The 16,201-nt window shown below is 42.7% G+C and overlaps 1 protein-coding gene across 1 annotated transcript in view; it reads left to right on the forward strand.

Moving 5' to 3' along the window:
* Positions 1-16,201, forward strand: part of bcl9 (BCL9 transcription coactivator) — a 253,735-nt gene that overhangs the window by 110,377 nt on the left and 127,157 nt on the right. Inside the window, exon 4 of the mRNA XM_067986473.1 lies at positions 11,561-11,671. Coding sequence (XP_067842574.1) covers positions 11,561-11,671 — 111 coding nt within the window. The remainder of the gene's footprint in view (positions 1-11,560; positions 11,672-16,201) is intronic.

Here is a 16,201-nt window from a genome sequence, read left to right on the forward strand (position 1 = left end):
GACAATCAAATCGCCCTCCATCTGATTACACATTGGTGTCCCTCTCAGCTCATTGCATAAATAAAAATCACCACCAAATGCAAAATCAAAGTCTCATTTATGGATGAAAAAATGAAATTATGCAAACATAACAGAACTATTCACCTTTGTGCATTCCCTTATTGCCTGTTGTTCGTGTGCCTTTACCTATCCTAGTGCTCCTACGAGGTGCTTCCCCAGTGGCTGGAGCATGGGTGGTGGGAGGCTGCTGGCCTTCAATGGAGGAACGTCCAGATGGCCTTGGAGGACGACCTCGAGCAGCTCTGGGTCTGGAAGGCCCGGCTTCAGACTGCACCATCTCAGCATGGGCTGCAGCAGTCTGGCCTGGCTGGCCGGGAGGCAACAACAGGGGCACTGGCAGAGTGGCAGGGGTGGGAGCAGGAATGCTCTCGTCCTGAGAGAGGACAGCAGGTCCGACTACCATGGTGCCACTGCCACTCTCCCGGGGCGGCGCCTTAGCAATCCTGGTGATCAGCTGGAGAACGGATTGCTGGAGTGCTGTGACGCCCTGGAAGCCCCGTTCCACAGTGGTCCCCAGAGCCACGATAGCAGTAGTCTGAGCTTCCAAGGCAGCAGTTTGAGCTGAAAATGCAGCAGTCAGACCTTGGGTGGCAGATGTTTGTGCTGCAATGGATGCTGTGACATTAGTCATCAGACGCTGCATCATGGTGGATTCCACATGTGCGCTGATGGAGGTGACCACCCGTTCCATGTTGGAAAGGATGGGCTTCAAGCTCTGTGCAAACCCCTGCGCCAAGTTGGAGCTGGACTCCTCCACGTCCCTTCTCATTATGTGCAGGCTTTCTGGCAGGTTTTCCAGTGCCCCAAGCATTTGTTGGTGTACGCATATCAGCCGTCTTCTGTAGCCTGGCCCGTCAAAGTCCTCATCTGTCTTCTCTGCAGGAGAACTAGTAAGCGATTTCACCCTCCGGCGAGCTGGCACCTGTGGTATCTGTTCCCCCCACCCTGGCTCCTGCACACCTTTGCTCGGTGAGTCACCATGTGCAGTTCCATCCTCTAACCTAACTCTAAAGGACGCACAATGTCAGTCTCTGAGCTGGTGGAAGTAAGTGTCAGATCGAGTGACGGTGTGGCTTCAGTGTCCTCCTCCTCCTCCTCCTCCTCGGGTGCTGTCACGTGTTCTTGGGTATCTGCAATGACAAAGGGAAACAGGTTGAGCTGTGGAGTGGGGAGAGGAGCAAGTAAGAGGTGTGTGCTGACAGCATGTGCAGCACGTGAGTCAGAAAAGATTATGGGAGGAGGGAGGTGTGGAAAAGGAGAAAAAACATTAGTTATGCACAGACCCCCTTCACTGGGTCCTCCAGATCGGCATGTTGTGACGGCTGCAGCGATGGTTCGCCCAATGATCTGCAGCACCATCTCCTCGAGGGGGATGAGGACATGCAGACATGCCCATCCAGCCTCAGGTCCTTCCTGTTGCCGTGTGTTATACGCCACCTTCTCCTGCAAGACAGAGAACAGTGTGTCAGTGAGTGTCCTGCAAGGTGTGTGGGTGATGTGCCTGTCATGGTAGAATAGCTGCCAGTTTGTGTGACTTGTGAGTGGTGGATGTGTGGCCTGCAAGTGTGGTACTATGTGTGGGTGAGATGCAGCATTGCGTATGGACAGGCAGTGTTTGTTGGTGGGTGGATGGGTGACGGGAGGTGTCGTGCATGGAGCAGTGGTGCTGTTTGTAGGATGTGCCACTTGACACTTGCATTCACTGACCTTGTGTCAAATCATTAAACTTCTTCCGGCACTGCACCCATGTGTGTGGTGCAATGCTCCTAGCATTCACTTCCTGTGCCATAGCCCGCCATTGCGTGCGCAACTGTAGTCTGGAGGGTCTCCAGCCACCCTGCGGGTACATGCTTGCCCTCCTTTGGTCCACGCCTTCCACCAGGGCCTCTAGAGCATCGTCCAAGAATCGTGGAGCCCTCTCTTGCAGCTATTCGCGATGTCATTCTCCCTTCTCCTAGTTGGCTGTGTATCTGCCATTGGAAATGTGCCTGCACTGTGCACGCCCCATTTCCAACTTCCTCATTCTCCGTGCAGCCTCACAGCAGCAAGGTCTGTGCTTACTGCACGGAGATTTCATGGTATGTAGCAAGCAGCATGAAGTTCACTTGCTGCCTGCATAGGGTCCATCGGGCGTGGGGTGGTAGCGCGCTACCATCACCCAGAACGCACCCTTATCCAATCTTTCCCCCTACATCTGTACTTATAAAATGGCTTACTCCAGCTATCTTAAATGAAATTATCACTCTTGTGAATGACCTCAAGGTGTTGTCATCTCCAAACCTAAAACATGTAGAACTTTTATATTCCTTAACCTTGCTTCGATCCTCACTACTTAGTGGAACAAGATAACATTTTAACCAACCTACCCCACATGCACTATTTAACACCACACAATTAAAGGAATCCACAACTAATACATTCACCACAGGATTAAAACTCCTTGTTACCAGTATACTCTGTTCATATTCATCATTATATTCATCCTGTTCCTCAGGACTACTTTCTTCATGCATCATTTCAAAGACCCTGCATCTTCGCTCTGGGCATTTCACCTCATAATGATACTTAGAGTCACATCTAAAGCATCTACTGATTTTTCCTTGGGCATTCCTGGAATTTATTTGCCCATTATTACTGTCCCAATGTTGTCTTCTGTTGCTATAACTGGATTTGCTGTACCTGCTTTCATCACCAATCTGGCTGTCTTTAATCCTTCTGTCATATTGAAGCATGTGTCCGGTCTCTTGAAATTTTGAAACCTTGTCTGGCGCCTGCGTTTAGTGTCTGGAACATTTCGAAACCTGGTAACCATTGAATCTTCCATTCTTTGTGTCACAGTGGAAGACCCCATTTGTTCCATGAGGCTAAAGGGAATGACTGTTTCCCCAAGAATATTTTAAGGCAGCAGATATTTGATCCAACAGAGTCTCCTTTTCCGAGAACTGAATGCCAGTTAGGACCAGTTGTCTGTCCATATGAGACAATTTAGCACAATCTAGTAATTTAAACACTCCAGGTAATCCAGGGATTCCCAATTTGAACTTTGTCAACCTTTTGTACAATTTATTAAAGTCTATGATGTACTCTTCCATTGAATGGCCGTCCATTTTCCAAAATTTATCAAATGCTGACTAGGCCTCAGAGGCACTTATCAGGTCATCTTTCTTATAGATTTGTTCCAGAAATTCTATTAGAAAGGTAAAACTTTCATCATTATCCAAAAGATCTGCATCAGTCTCATAAAATACCTTACTTCATTCAGGAAGTGACAACGCCAAGGCCATGCCTTGTTTTCTCTTTGGTAGAGTAGTAACCTGTGTCCACATGACTACTTCATTCTTCCATTGGTCATATGGTTCAAACTCCAAGAACATCGGACGGAAATCGAACTTCGATGATTTAAACTTGCTTTCTGCCATTTTCCACAATGGCACCTAAGCTGCCAAGTTTCTTTCTATGTCCAAAAAAAATCATGGTTCCAACCACCACCTTCAAGAAACCATCCTCTACTACCATATAATAAATTGGATAGCCAGGTGGTGAAGGATAGACTACTAAAGCCTGATCTTCAGTTGCTGCCAAGCCTTTATTCACAGAGGTCCACATTACCCACTGTGCAGCCCTTAGATAAGCTCTCATATAAATGGATACAAGAGAGTCCCAATTGATATGCACCACCTGAATACAATTAACACTAATTGATATAAATCATTTGGATTTGGCATTAATTTTCCAAAATTCCCTAGATTCTGGAAGGGTCCCTTCAGATTGGAAAATAGCGAATGTAACTCCTCTATTCAGGGCCTTGGTGAGACCACATCTGGAGTATTGTGTGAAATTTTGGTCTCCTTACCTGAGGAAGGATGTCCTTGCCATGGACGGAGTGCAACAAAGGTTTACCAGACTGATTCCTGGGATGGCAGGACTGACGTATGAGGAGAGATTGGGTCAACTAGGCCTATATTCACTAGTGTAAGGAGTCTTACAACACCAGGTTATAGTCGAACAGCTTTATTTGAAATCACAAGCTTTCGGAGCTTTCCTCCTTCATCAGGTGTCCACCCCAGTCCATCACCGGCATCTCCACATCATATATTCACTAGAGTTTAGAAGAATGAGAGGTGATCTCATCGAAACATATAAAATTCTGACAGGACTAGGCAGACTAGATGCAGGGAGGATGTTCCCGATGACTGGGGAATCCATAACCAGGGGTCACAGTCTCAGAATACGGCGTATGCTATATTTAACCAAATAAGGAGAAATTTCTTCACTCAGAGGATGGTGAACCTGTGGAATTCCCTATCACAGAAAGTAGTGGAGGCCAAGTCATTCAATATATTCAAGAAGGAGATAGATATATTTCTTAATGCTAAAGGGATCAAGGGATATGGAGAAAAAGAGGGAACAGGGTACTGAGTTAGACGATCAGCCATGATCATTTTAAATGGCGGAGCAGGCCCGAAGGGCCGAATGGCCTACTCTTGCTCCTATTTTCTATGTTTCTATTCAAGAAAGGAAGGAGACAGAAAGCAGGAAACTACAAATCAGTTGGCTTAACATCCATCATCGGGAAAATGCTAGAAACTATTATAAAGGACGTTATAGCAGGGCACTTAGAAAATCTCAATGCAATCAGGCAGAGTCAACACGGCTTTGTGAAAGGGAAATCGTGTTTGACTAATTTATTAGAGTTCTTTGAGGAAGTAACAAGCAACGTAGATAAAGGGGATCCTGTGGATGTGGTGCACATGGATTTCCAGAAGGCTTTTGTCAAGGTTCCATATCAAAGGCTACTGCACAAAATAAGAGCTCATGGTGTAGGGGGTAACATATTAGCATGGATAAAGGATTGGTTAGCTAACAGGAAACAGAGAGTAGGCATAAATGGGTCATTTTCAGGTTGGCAGGATGTAGCGAGTGGAGTGCCACAGGGATCAGTGCTTGGGCCTCAACTATTTACAATCTATATCAATGACTTGGATGAAGGGACCGAATGTATGGTTGCTAAATTTGCTGATGACACAAAGGTAGGTAGGAAAGTAAGTTGTGAAGAGGACATAAGGAGTCTGCAAAGGGTTAAGTGAGTGGGCATAAATTTGACAGATGTAGCGTAACGTGGGAAAATGTGAACTAATCCACTTTGGCAGGAGGAATAGAAAAGCAGTATATTATTTAAATGGAGAGAGATTGCAGAACTCTGAGGTACAGAGGGATCTGGGTGTCCTAGTACATGAATCACAAAAATTTAGTGTGCAGGTACAGGAAGGCAAATGGAATGTTGTCATTTATTGCAAGGGGAATTTAGAGATGTTTTGCTGCAGTTGTACAGGGCATTGGTGAGACCACATCTAGAATACTGTGTGCAGTTTTGGTCTCGTTATTTAAGAAAGGATACAATTGCTTTGGAGGCGGTTCAGAGAAGGTTCACTCGATTGATTCCTGGGTTGACTGATTTCTGGGATGAGAAGGTTACCTTATGAGGAAAGGTTGGACAAGTTGGGCCTGTATACACTGGAGTTTAGAAGAATGAGAGGTGATCTTATTGAAACATACAAGATCCTGAGGGGACTAGAAGGGGTAGATGCTGAGAAGATGTTTCCCCCTGTGGGAGAGACTAGAACTAGGGGCACAGTTTAAAAATAAGGGGTCTCCCATTTAAGACGGAGATGAGGAGATATTTTTTCTCTTAGAGGATCATGAGTCTGTGGAAGTCCCTTCCCCAGAAAGCGGTGGAGGCAGGGTCATTGAATATTTTTATGGTTGAGTTAGATAGATTCCTGATTAACAAGGGAGTCAAAGGTTACAGTAGCGAGATGGGAAAGTAGGGTTCAGGTCACAATCAGATCAGCCATGATCTTCTCAAATGGCAGAGCAGGCTCGAGGGGCCGAATGGCCTACTCCTGCTCTTACCTCGTATGTTTGTATGTATGTTCGTATGGATACAATTAACATCCTGCGCCTGTGCTTTCCTCTGAGGTGTGACGGTACTCTGGAGAAAACTATCCAGCTATTCCTCCCCCTTCCTTATGTGTCAGAGTGTCCCTAACAGGTACTCAAGCTCTACGATTCAAAGCAGAGACATTTCCTGCAGATGTAGCAATCCAGGACAGTCTCCCTATCCACAAACTCCCACATATCAGTCCCAACAGATAGCCTGTGCTGTCATCTCTATTCTTTCTTTCGTTCTTTATTTACTTATTTATTTATTAGTTAGCAGTAATTTATATCTAGAACTAATAGAATCACTTGAGGTCTATTATTAATTAGCTGATGGATTAGTTCGATTTCAAATTAATTAGTAATTAATTACTGATTTATTATTTATAGAAACATAGAAAATAGGAGCAAGAGTAGACCATTCAGCCCTTCGGGCCTGCTCCGCCATTCAAAATGATCATGGATGATCATCTAACTTAGTACCCTTTTTCCACTTTTCCCCATATCCCTTGATCCTTTTAGCATTAAGAAATATATATATCTCCTTCTTGAATACATCTAATGACTTGGCCTCCACGGCCTACTGTGGTAGAGAATTCCACAGGTTCACCACCCTCTGAGTGAAGAAATTTCTCCTCATCTCCGTTCTAAATGGCATACCCCGTATCCTGAGACTGTGACCCCTGGTTCTGGACTCCCCAGCCATCAGGAACATCCTCCCTGCCATCTAGTCTGTCTAGTCCTGTTAGAATTTTATATGTTTCGATGAGATCACCTCTCATTCTTCTAAACTCAAGTGAATATAGGCCTGGTCGACCCAATCCCTCCTCATAAGTCAGTCCTGCCATCCCAGGAATCAATCTGGTAAACCTTTGTTGCACTCCCTCCATGGCAAGGACATCCTTCCTCAGATAAGGAGACCAAAACTGCACACAATACTCCAGATGTGGTCTCACCAAGGCCCTGTATAACTGCAGTAAGACATCCCTGCTCCTGTACTCAAATCCTCTTGCAATGAAGGCCAACATACCATTTGCCTTCCTAATTGCTTGCTGCACCTGAATGCTCGCTTTCAGCGACTGGTGTACAAGGACACCCAGGTCTCGTTGCTCCTCCCCTTTTCCCAATCTATCACCATTCAGATAATAATCTGCCTTTCTGTTTTTACAACCAAAGTGGATAACCTCACATTTATCCACGTTATATTGCATCTGCCATGTTCTTGCCCACTCACCCAACTTGTCTAAATCACATTGGAGCCTCATTGCACCTCCTCACAGCTCACATTCGACGTCAGCTTTGTGTCATCTGCAAACTTGGAAATGTTACATTTAGTTCCCTCATCCAAATCAATGATATATGTTGTGAATAGCTGGGGCCCAAGCACTGATCCCTGCAGTACCCCACTAGTCACTGCCTGCCACCCGGGAAAAGACCCGTTTATTCCTACTCTTTGTTTCCTGTCTGTCAACTAATTCTCAATCCATGCCAGTTTATTCCCCCCAATCCCATGTGCTTTAATTTTGCACGCTAATCTCTTGTGTGGGACCTTATCAAAAGACTTCTGAAAATCCAAGTACACCCTATCTATTCTCCCCTATCTCCCCTATCTATTCTACCAGTTACACCCTCAAAAAACTCCAGTAGATTTGTTAAGCATGATTTCCCTTTCATAAACCCATGCTGACTTTGTCCAATCCCGTTAATGCCTTCCAAGTGTTCTGTTATCACATCCTTTATAATAGACTCGAGCATTTTCCCCACTACTGATGTTAGGCGAACTGGTCTGTAATTCCCTGTTTTTAATCTCCCTCCTTTTTTAAATAGTGGGGTTACATTTGCCACCCTCCAATCTGTAGGAACTGTTCCAGAGTCTATAGAATTTTGGAAGATGATCACCAATGCATCCATTATTTCCAGGGCCACTTCCTTTAGTACTCTGGGATGTAGATTATCAGGCCCTGGGGATTTGTCAGCCTTTAGCCCCATTAATTTCCCTCGCACTATTTTTTTACTAATACTGGTTTCCTTCACTTCCTCCCTCTCACTAGACCCTTGGTTCCCTAACATTTCTGGGAGGTTATTTGTGTCCTTTGTGAAGACAGTATGCGTTTAATTGTTCTGCCATTTCTTTGTTCCCCATTATAATTTCCCCCATTTCTGACTGTAAGGGACCTACATTTGTCTTCACTAATCTTTTTGTCTTGACATATTTATAGAAGCTTTTACAGTCAGTTCTTATATTCCCTGCTAGTTTACTCTCATACTCTATTTTTTTCCCTCTTAATCAATCTCTTTGTCCTCCTTTGCTGAATTCTGAACTGCTCCCAATCTTCAGACTTGCTGCATTTTCTGGCAATTTTATATATCTCCTCTTTGGATCTAATACTATCCCTAATTTATTTTGTAAGCCACACTTGAGCCACCTTTCCTGTTTTATTTTTGCGTCAGACAGGAATGAATAATTGTTGTAATTCCTACACACGTTCTTTATATATTTGCCATTGCCTATCCAGCGTCACCCCTTTTAGTAAAGTTCCCCAGTCTATCATAGCCAACTCGCACCTCATACTTTCATAATTTCCTTTATTTAGATTCAGGACCCTAGTTTCGGATTCAGCTACTTCACTCTCCATCTTAATGAGGAATTCTATCATGTTATGGTCGCTCTTCCCTAAGGGACCCCACACAAGATTGTTAATTAATCCTTCCTCATTGCACAAAACCCAGTCTAGGATCACCTGTTCTATAGTTTGTTCCTCAACGTATTGGTCTAGAAAACCATCACGTACACACTCCAGGAATTCCTCCCCCACAGTATTATTGCTAATTTGGTTTGACCAATCTATTTATGGTTTGACCTATCTAGTTATGTATAGCAGATACTTATTGAATGCTAATTGGATCCCTTTAATGTTGGTTTCCTCTACTTAGTTTATTTTGTCCCCTTAGATCTATTTAGGCTATTTAGCCTCTTAGATCTATTTGTTTACCGAAAGGATATTTTGCTCTTAATACTTAAGATAAATGATAAATTAAACACTTAGCTCCATTGCTCCTTACTCTGTGAATGACTATGCAGTCACTTTTTGAGTTTTTCCCTCTGTTTGTCTGGTATCAGCTGCTGCTCTCTGCCCGGGGCTCCTTTTAAACTGATGGTGCTGGGGATTCCCACACTTTTTATCAGCTGCTCTGTGCCGATGCTCCTTTTGAACTATTGGTGCTGGGGATTCCTGCTCTTTTTATCAGCTGTTCTCTGCCGCCGCTCCTTTTAAACTGTTTGTGCTGAGGTTCGCGCTCTTTTTAACACTGACCCAGAATCAAATATAGGACCTTCGGATTTAGTACTGAACCATCAGTGTCTTTATGCAGTAGGTCCTCAGGGAGCTCTGTGCACCTCTTTTTAAAATGTGGTGTTTCACAAAGTCGAAAATATCCTCTAAGTCAGGGTACCCAAGGTGTGTACCATGGAGCCTTAAGAACATAGGAACAGGAGTAGGCCATTCAGACCCTCAAGTCTGTTCCACCATTCAATCAGACCATGGCTGATCTGTACCTCAACGCCATTTACCCGCCTTTGATCCATGTCCCTTGATATCCTTACCTCATAAACATTTACGAACCTCAGTCTTGAAAATTTCAATTAGCCCAGCATCCACAGCTTCTTGGGAGAAAGAGTTCCACATTTCCACTACCCTTTGTATGAAAACGTGCTTGCTGATTTCACTTCTGAAATACCTAGCTCAAATTTTAAGACTGTGTCCCCTTGTTCTAGGTTCCCCCACCAGAGGAAATAGTTTCTCTGTATCTACCCTATCGAATCCTTTTGTCATTTTAAACACCCCTTAACCTTCTAAACTCGTGGGAATACAAACCAAGTTTATGCAACCTGGCCTCATAATTTAACCCTTTAAGCTTTGGTATCATTCTGGTAAATCTTCACTGTACCCCTTCCAAGACTAATATAACATTCCTGAGGTGCGGTGTCCCGAACTGAATGCAGTACTCCAGATGGGGTCTGACCAAGGTTCTGTACAATGGAAGCATAACTTCCTCCCGTTTGTATTCAGCCCTCTTGAGATAAAGGCTAACATTCCATTAGCCTTTTTGTACATGTAAACTAGCTTTTAATGATTTACGTATATGGACACACAAATCTTTTTGCTGCTCCACAGCTTCTAATTTTTCACCATTAAGAAAATATTCTGAATTGTCTTTCTTGTAAAAGTGGATGACCTCACACTTCCCAACATTGAACTCCATCTGCCACAGTTTTGCCCAGTCACTTATTTTGCCTATGTGCCTTTGTAATTTCTTGCTCCCAATTGCACAACTTACTGCGCCTCCTAACTTAGTGTCAACTACAAACTTGAATATACAATTCTCTATTCCTTCATCCAAATCATTGATATATGAAAAGCTGAGGCCCCAGTACAAATCCCTAAGGAACACCACTTGTCACATTCTGCCAATCAGAGTATGTTTCCTTTATCTCTACTCCCTGTCTCCTACCTCCCAACCAATTAAACTTATATAGAACCTTGATTAGACCATACTTAGGATACTGTGCACAGTTCTGGTCTCCATATTTCAAAAAGAATATAGAGGCAATGTAGAAAGTGCAAAAAAGATGTACAAGAATGATACCAGAACTGAAAGGGTATGATTATCAGGAAAGATTGAACAGGCTCGTTTCTCTGGAAAAGATAATACTGAGTAATGAACTGATAGAGGTCTTTAAAATTGTGAAGGGGTTTGATAAGGTAGACGTAGAAAAGATGTTTCCACTTGCGGGAGAGTCCAAAACTCGGGGCCATAAATATAAGATAGTCACGAATAAATCCAGAGAGTGGTTAGAATGTGGAACTCGCTACCACAAGGAATAGTTGAGGTGAATAACATAGATGTACTTAAGAGGAAGCTAGATAAATACACGAGGGAGAATAGGGGAGGTGAAGTAAATAGAGTAGGAGGAGGCTCGTGTGGAGCATAAACACTGGCATAGACCAGTTGGGGCGAATGGCCTTTTTCTGTGCTGCAGATTCTATGTAAATGTTCCAGCTCCATTTTATCTGAATTATTTTCATGGATTTTTTTTTGAGGGGGTGGTGGGAGGAGAGAATAAAAGAGATTATTCCAAAATCACTTGTATTCTATTTATTTACCTTTCTGTATTGCATTTTGCTTTCTGATTCCCTGATTCTTTGTTCTCAAACTGTTTATCACATTTATTGGATCAAGTTGCCACATAAATAATCAGACTGAGGTCAGGAGGGTACAGAAAAAGCTGTATGAATGCCATAGAGCTTTCTCATAGTCCAACGCCCCTTATTTATACAACATGGAGTATTATTGCTGTAATAAAGGACTGTCTTCAGTAAAATGAGCTGCTCATCTACTGGGGTTCTATTATGTTTGTAGTACTAAAGGATTTGTGTGTTCGGAAAGTTCAATAGATTAAAAAACAAACTTAAATGTCTTCCATATATTGTAGTACAAAGTATCCCTCTGATAGTTCAGGAATGTCTAATCTGTGCTCTGTTTTAACTTCTTAATTCAGATGGAGGCAGCAGAAGCAAGCGACTTTGTGTTGCAGAAAGACGTCAGCCATATAGTGGTGCCGAATGGTGCTCAGGGACGGAGAGTGATGAAGAGGAGTCGGCCTTCTTCAGTGAGTCCTTGAAACCTCATACAGGTTTTTTACAGACTGTTAACTGAGCACCTCACTGTGACCATTAGCAGCTTGTTTTAAAAAGAAGAAAGAAAGAACTTACATTTATATAGCATCTTTCACATCTCAAAGTACTTCAGGGCCAAGGAAGTACTTTTGAAGTGTAGTCACTGTTGTAATATAGTGAAACACGGCAGCCAATTTGTGCGCAGCAAGGTACCACAAAGTGCAATGAGATAAAGGACCAGATAATCTGTTATAGTGCCATGGGATCTTTTATGTCCACCTAAGATGTCATACGGGGCCTCATTTTTAACATGTTATCTTAAAGATTGCATGTCTGACAGGTGCAGCACTCTCTCAGTACTACATTGACATGCCAGCCTAGATTGTGTGCTCAAGTCTCTGGTGGGGGGCTTGCATCCAAAACTTGTTGCGTCAGAAGGGAGAGTGCTACCACTGAGCCATGACCGACATCTATCTTTCTTTAGCACTCCTAATATCATATTATCATATCATATTTATGAGGACAGAGATTGAGAGATATTGCAGACAGGGTAAAGCAATAGAATCTGGGTTTCTGATGTTGGTAACATTGTTTGGCAGTTTTATTTTTCTCCCAAGTTTCTTCCTCTCTCTCCTTAACGCACTGGCCCACACTGTGAGTGCATTTCCACAGGTGGCAGCCCTCTGTGACCTCATCCACAATGTATGAGCTAACTAATAAATGTCGGTGAGCTACTTAACTATGGAGGGCTTCACAGTGAGGCCTGGTACTGTCCTGATGTCCATGCACGTGCACAAGATCACGCACTAGCCATCAGGAATGGGGAACCTAGTTTATTTCTCCCAACTAGCCCCTGGGTGCTAAGGCGAGTTGTAGTACTCCTCCTGATTCCCCAGCTAATATAGCAGGGTAAGGATTGACCCCAGAACATTTCTGGTCTTTATGGCTCAGTGCAACACTAATGAGGCAATGGGAAAGCTGCCCATGCCTCTAGCTTTTGGAGAGAAGGTACTAGAGTATAATATACCTAATGGGTTGAACAGATTTTTTAAAATTTGCATTTTAATAACCTTGATTAATAACCATTGGCATTTCAGGCTGGGAAATTGGCAGCATTGTTGGCAAATTCTTCACAGGAGTTTTCCGAGGAGCAATTTTGCCATTAAGTTTGCGTATTTGTTATTAAAGAAAGTAACATGAATGTATTATTTATTCATCAGTGATGGTGTTTGTGCACCTCGAACTGTTATGGTAATATGATCAATAAAGAGCTGCATATAGGCAAAGATAACGAAGAAGATTCTGGCATCCAGCACTTCTAGGAATCCTATCTCGGGAAATGGATGGAAAATTCTGTGCGCCTGTGATTTCCTGAGATGTCCTGTCCTTGAGCACTACATTCTGCTGAGACCACCGTATCACACTATGCTGGAATTTACAGCTATCGGACAGCTTTACTGCAGTCATGTGTACTTTTCCACTCGGATAATGCATTCCTGTAATATTTTCACCTGAGGTGAAAATATTGCCTTCAAATCACACAGGACATTAAGAGTTTGCAACTCTTTTTTTCCCAGCCTCAAATATGAGGAGCTGTGTACTGTCTGGGAACTGTCAATTAATTTGATAAACTGAAACACTAAATGCTGGCACCTTGGAGTCATCAGTCGCAGAATATCACTCTTAAATTTGTAGTAATCATGTTACAGTTGTTAACCCCTAATTGTGGGTGTCATCTTATATCAACTGCACTAAATTCTCCCCACAAACTGGAATATGTTAAGTACGTGGAAGTGATTTCTGTCTCATTTTGGGGTTCAGGTGGCTGTTGTTGGCTTTGATCTTGGGCTGGATTTATACTGAACTCGAACCAATGTGATCTAGTTTCCTGGAGAATATCTCGCAGCTCAGGCCTTTAGTATGCTCAATAGTTTTGAGTTGAACGGCCACTTTTACATTGATCCGCACCCAACACCACTTTCCATTAATGCAAAAGTAGCCATATGAATGCAGCCTTAAAGGTTGACATTATCTGAAGTCACCGATCAGATTTAAGCTCAGATCAGGAGCAGGAATCCATTAATCTGTAAATAGTGGGCACCATAGTCTTGCATTATTGTTTTCTATCATTTATGCGCAATAGTTTGCACGCAGAACTTTAGAAAGAATTTGCTTAATCTCTGACACATTACAGTTTTGGGGAAAAAAGCTATGCTGTCTGATAATACAATAAAGGAACATAAAGTCAATGACCGGAAAATCCCATATGGCCCTTCCAAGCTTGTCCTTCCACTATCACCAATTCAGTTAGCCGAACATCCAACTGCAGTCCTAATGTCCCTAATGTCTCCCTGACTTGGTAGATTGCAACAGGATTAAAAAGAAGTGTGTGACAAACAATTATTTGTGGTTTTTCTTATCATGATGTGCTCATGTGACATGGAGACATCCGTTGCAACTTCCAGTTAGCAGTGCTTTTTTTTTCTCTCTCACCAATTTCTCTGCCAGTTGTCTATATTTTCCTGCAGTCCTGTAGATTTTCTAGGGTGTGGTGTCACAGGGGCCAAGTCGTCATTTTGGGAGGAAGAACAAGAGGACGTATACACTAAATGGTAAAACTGTAAAAGGAGTAGAGGAGCAGAGAGACTTGGGGGTTCAGATACACAAATATTTTAAAGTGGGAGGAGCAGTTGTCGAAATTGTAAAAAAAGAAAAGCAAGTGACGTCTTTTTAAATAGAGGTTTAGAATACGAAAGCAATTATACAAATCATTGATTAGGATGCAGTTAGAATATTGTGTCCAATTTTGGGCACCATACTTTAGGATCGATATCAGGCCATTTACTAAGATGATCTCAGGGATGAAAAGCTTGAGTTATGAGGAGAAACTGAGACTTTTTTCAGAAGTACAGAGAGCGTCAAGAGGTAATCTGATAGAGGTGTTCGAAATTTTGAAGAGTTTTGAGAACGTTAATCGGGAAAAACTAGTTGGTGAATCGATAACTAGAGGGAATACGTTTATGATCACCTGAGATCAAACGGAGAGGTTAGGAGAATTTTTTTTTTTAAACGTAGAAGGTTGTTAAAACATAGAATGCCCTCCCAGAAACAGTGGGAGAAACAGATTATAATAATAATGGGCATAATAGCTTTTAAAAGGAAAGATTCTGAATACCTCAAAGATTCTATGCGGTAGTCACTTAGTCTAAACGAATGCCACTGTGATTTACGTGTTATTTTCGTGTAAACTCTTCTTCCCTTGCCATTAAAATAATTTAAAACACAAGTAATTATTCCTTTTTTTTAGCCCAAATGCAATCTCATAAGATCTGTCATGTTAGGGGGTTCTTCAGGGAAAGAAACACTGAGACCGGGAATTTCCTTAGAGCTGCTCCCACTCCACCACCATAACTTCAGTGGATGTGCGGTGGAAGCCCGTTTACGTGCGTAAACAGGGTTGTCGCTGCATTTGTGATGAAGTTACGGTGGCAGAGCAGGAGCAGCTCCAAGGAAATTCCAAGCCTTAGGCAACTTATCTGGATGATCTGTCTCTGATTGGCTGTGCTCTGTGATATTATGATATTATGATGTGCTCTGTAAGATCTATGTTTTTTTTAAATTGCTTTTGGATCTTTTATTTCCACACTAGGTTAAATAGAATATAACCTGAATCGGTCAATAATTAATTGTGTAAGTGGACCTGCAGAAAAACGTTGGGTTACAGTGCTAATCCATGTTGAAATGTTACAGCTATGGTCAACTCTTTTGCAGGGTTCTCACAGATTACTAATTTTGACATAGTTAATTGATAGTGTAGCAGGCCCTGGTTTAAATACAGTCCCCGGTTTGCACACAGCCTTTTCTTTGCCCTGCTATGCTGAGGAATCCACTGTACTACGCAAGGTCCACTGGTGACATCTAGTGGCAGGTAGTCATTCATGTAGGAATTTTTCTACAGGTTCATTTCTGTCAGGAAAAGCTGAATATTTTCTCAGCAGTTCATGTCCTCACCAGTGAAGGGTGGCTAGCGCTTGACAGTAGGTGCTGTATTACATAGAATTACACAATGTACAGCAGAGAAACAGGCTATTCGGCCCAACAGGTTTATGCCAGTGTTTATGCTCCACACGTGCCTCCTCCCACCTCTCTTCACCTAACCCTATCTTACCTTCCATTCCTTTCTCCCTCATTTGTTTAGCTGGCTTCCCTTCGCCTCAGCTACTCCTTGGAGTTCCATATTCTAACCACTCTCTGGGTAAAGAAGTTTCTTCTGAATTCCCCCTATTAGATTTATTAATGACTATCTTATATTTATGGCCCCTACATTTGGTCTCTCCCACAAGTGGAATCAACTTCTTTACATCTACCCTATCAAACACTTTCATAATCTTAAAGAACTCTATCAGGTCACCACTCAGCCTTCTCTTTTCAGGAGAAAAGAGCCCCAGCCTGTTCAATCTTTCCTGATAGGTATAATCTCTCAATTCTGGTATCATCCTTGTAAATCTTTTTTGCACCTTTTC

Source organism: Heptranchias perlo, chromosome 6, assembly GCF_035084215.1.
Source record: "Heptranchias perlo isolate sHepPer1 chromosome 6, sHepPer1.hap1, whole genome shotgun sequence".
NCBI lineage: Eukaryota > Metazoa > Chordata > Chondrichthyes > Hexanchiformes > Hexanchidae > Heptranchias > Heptranchias perlo.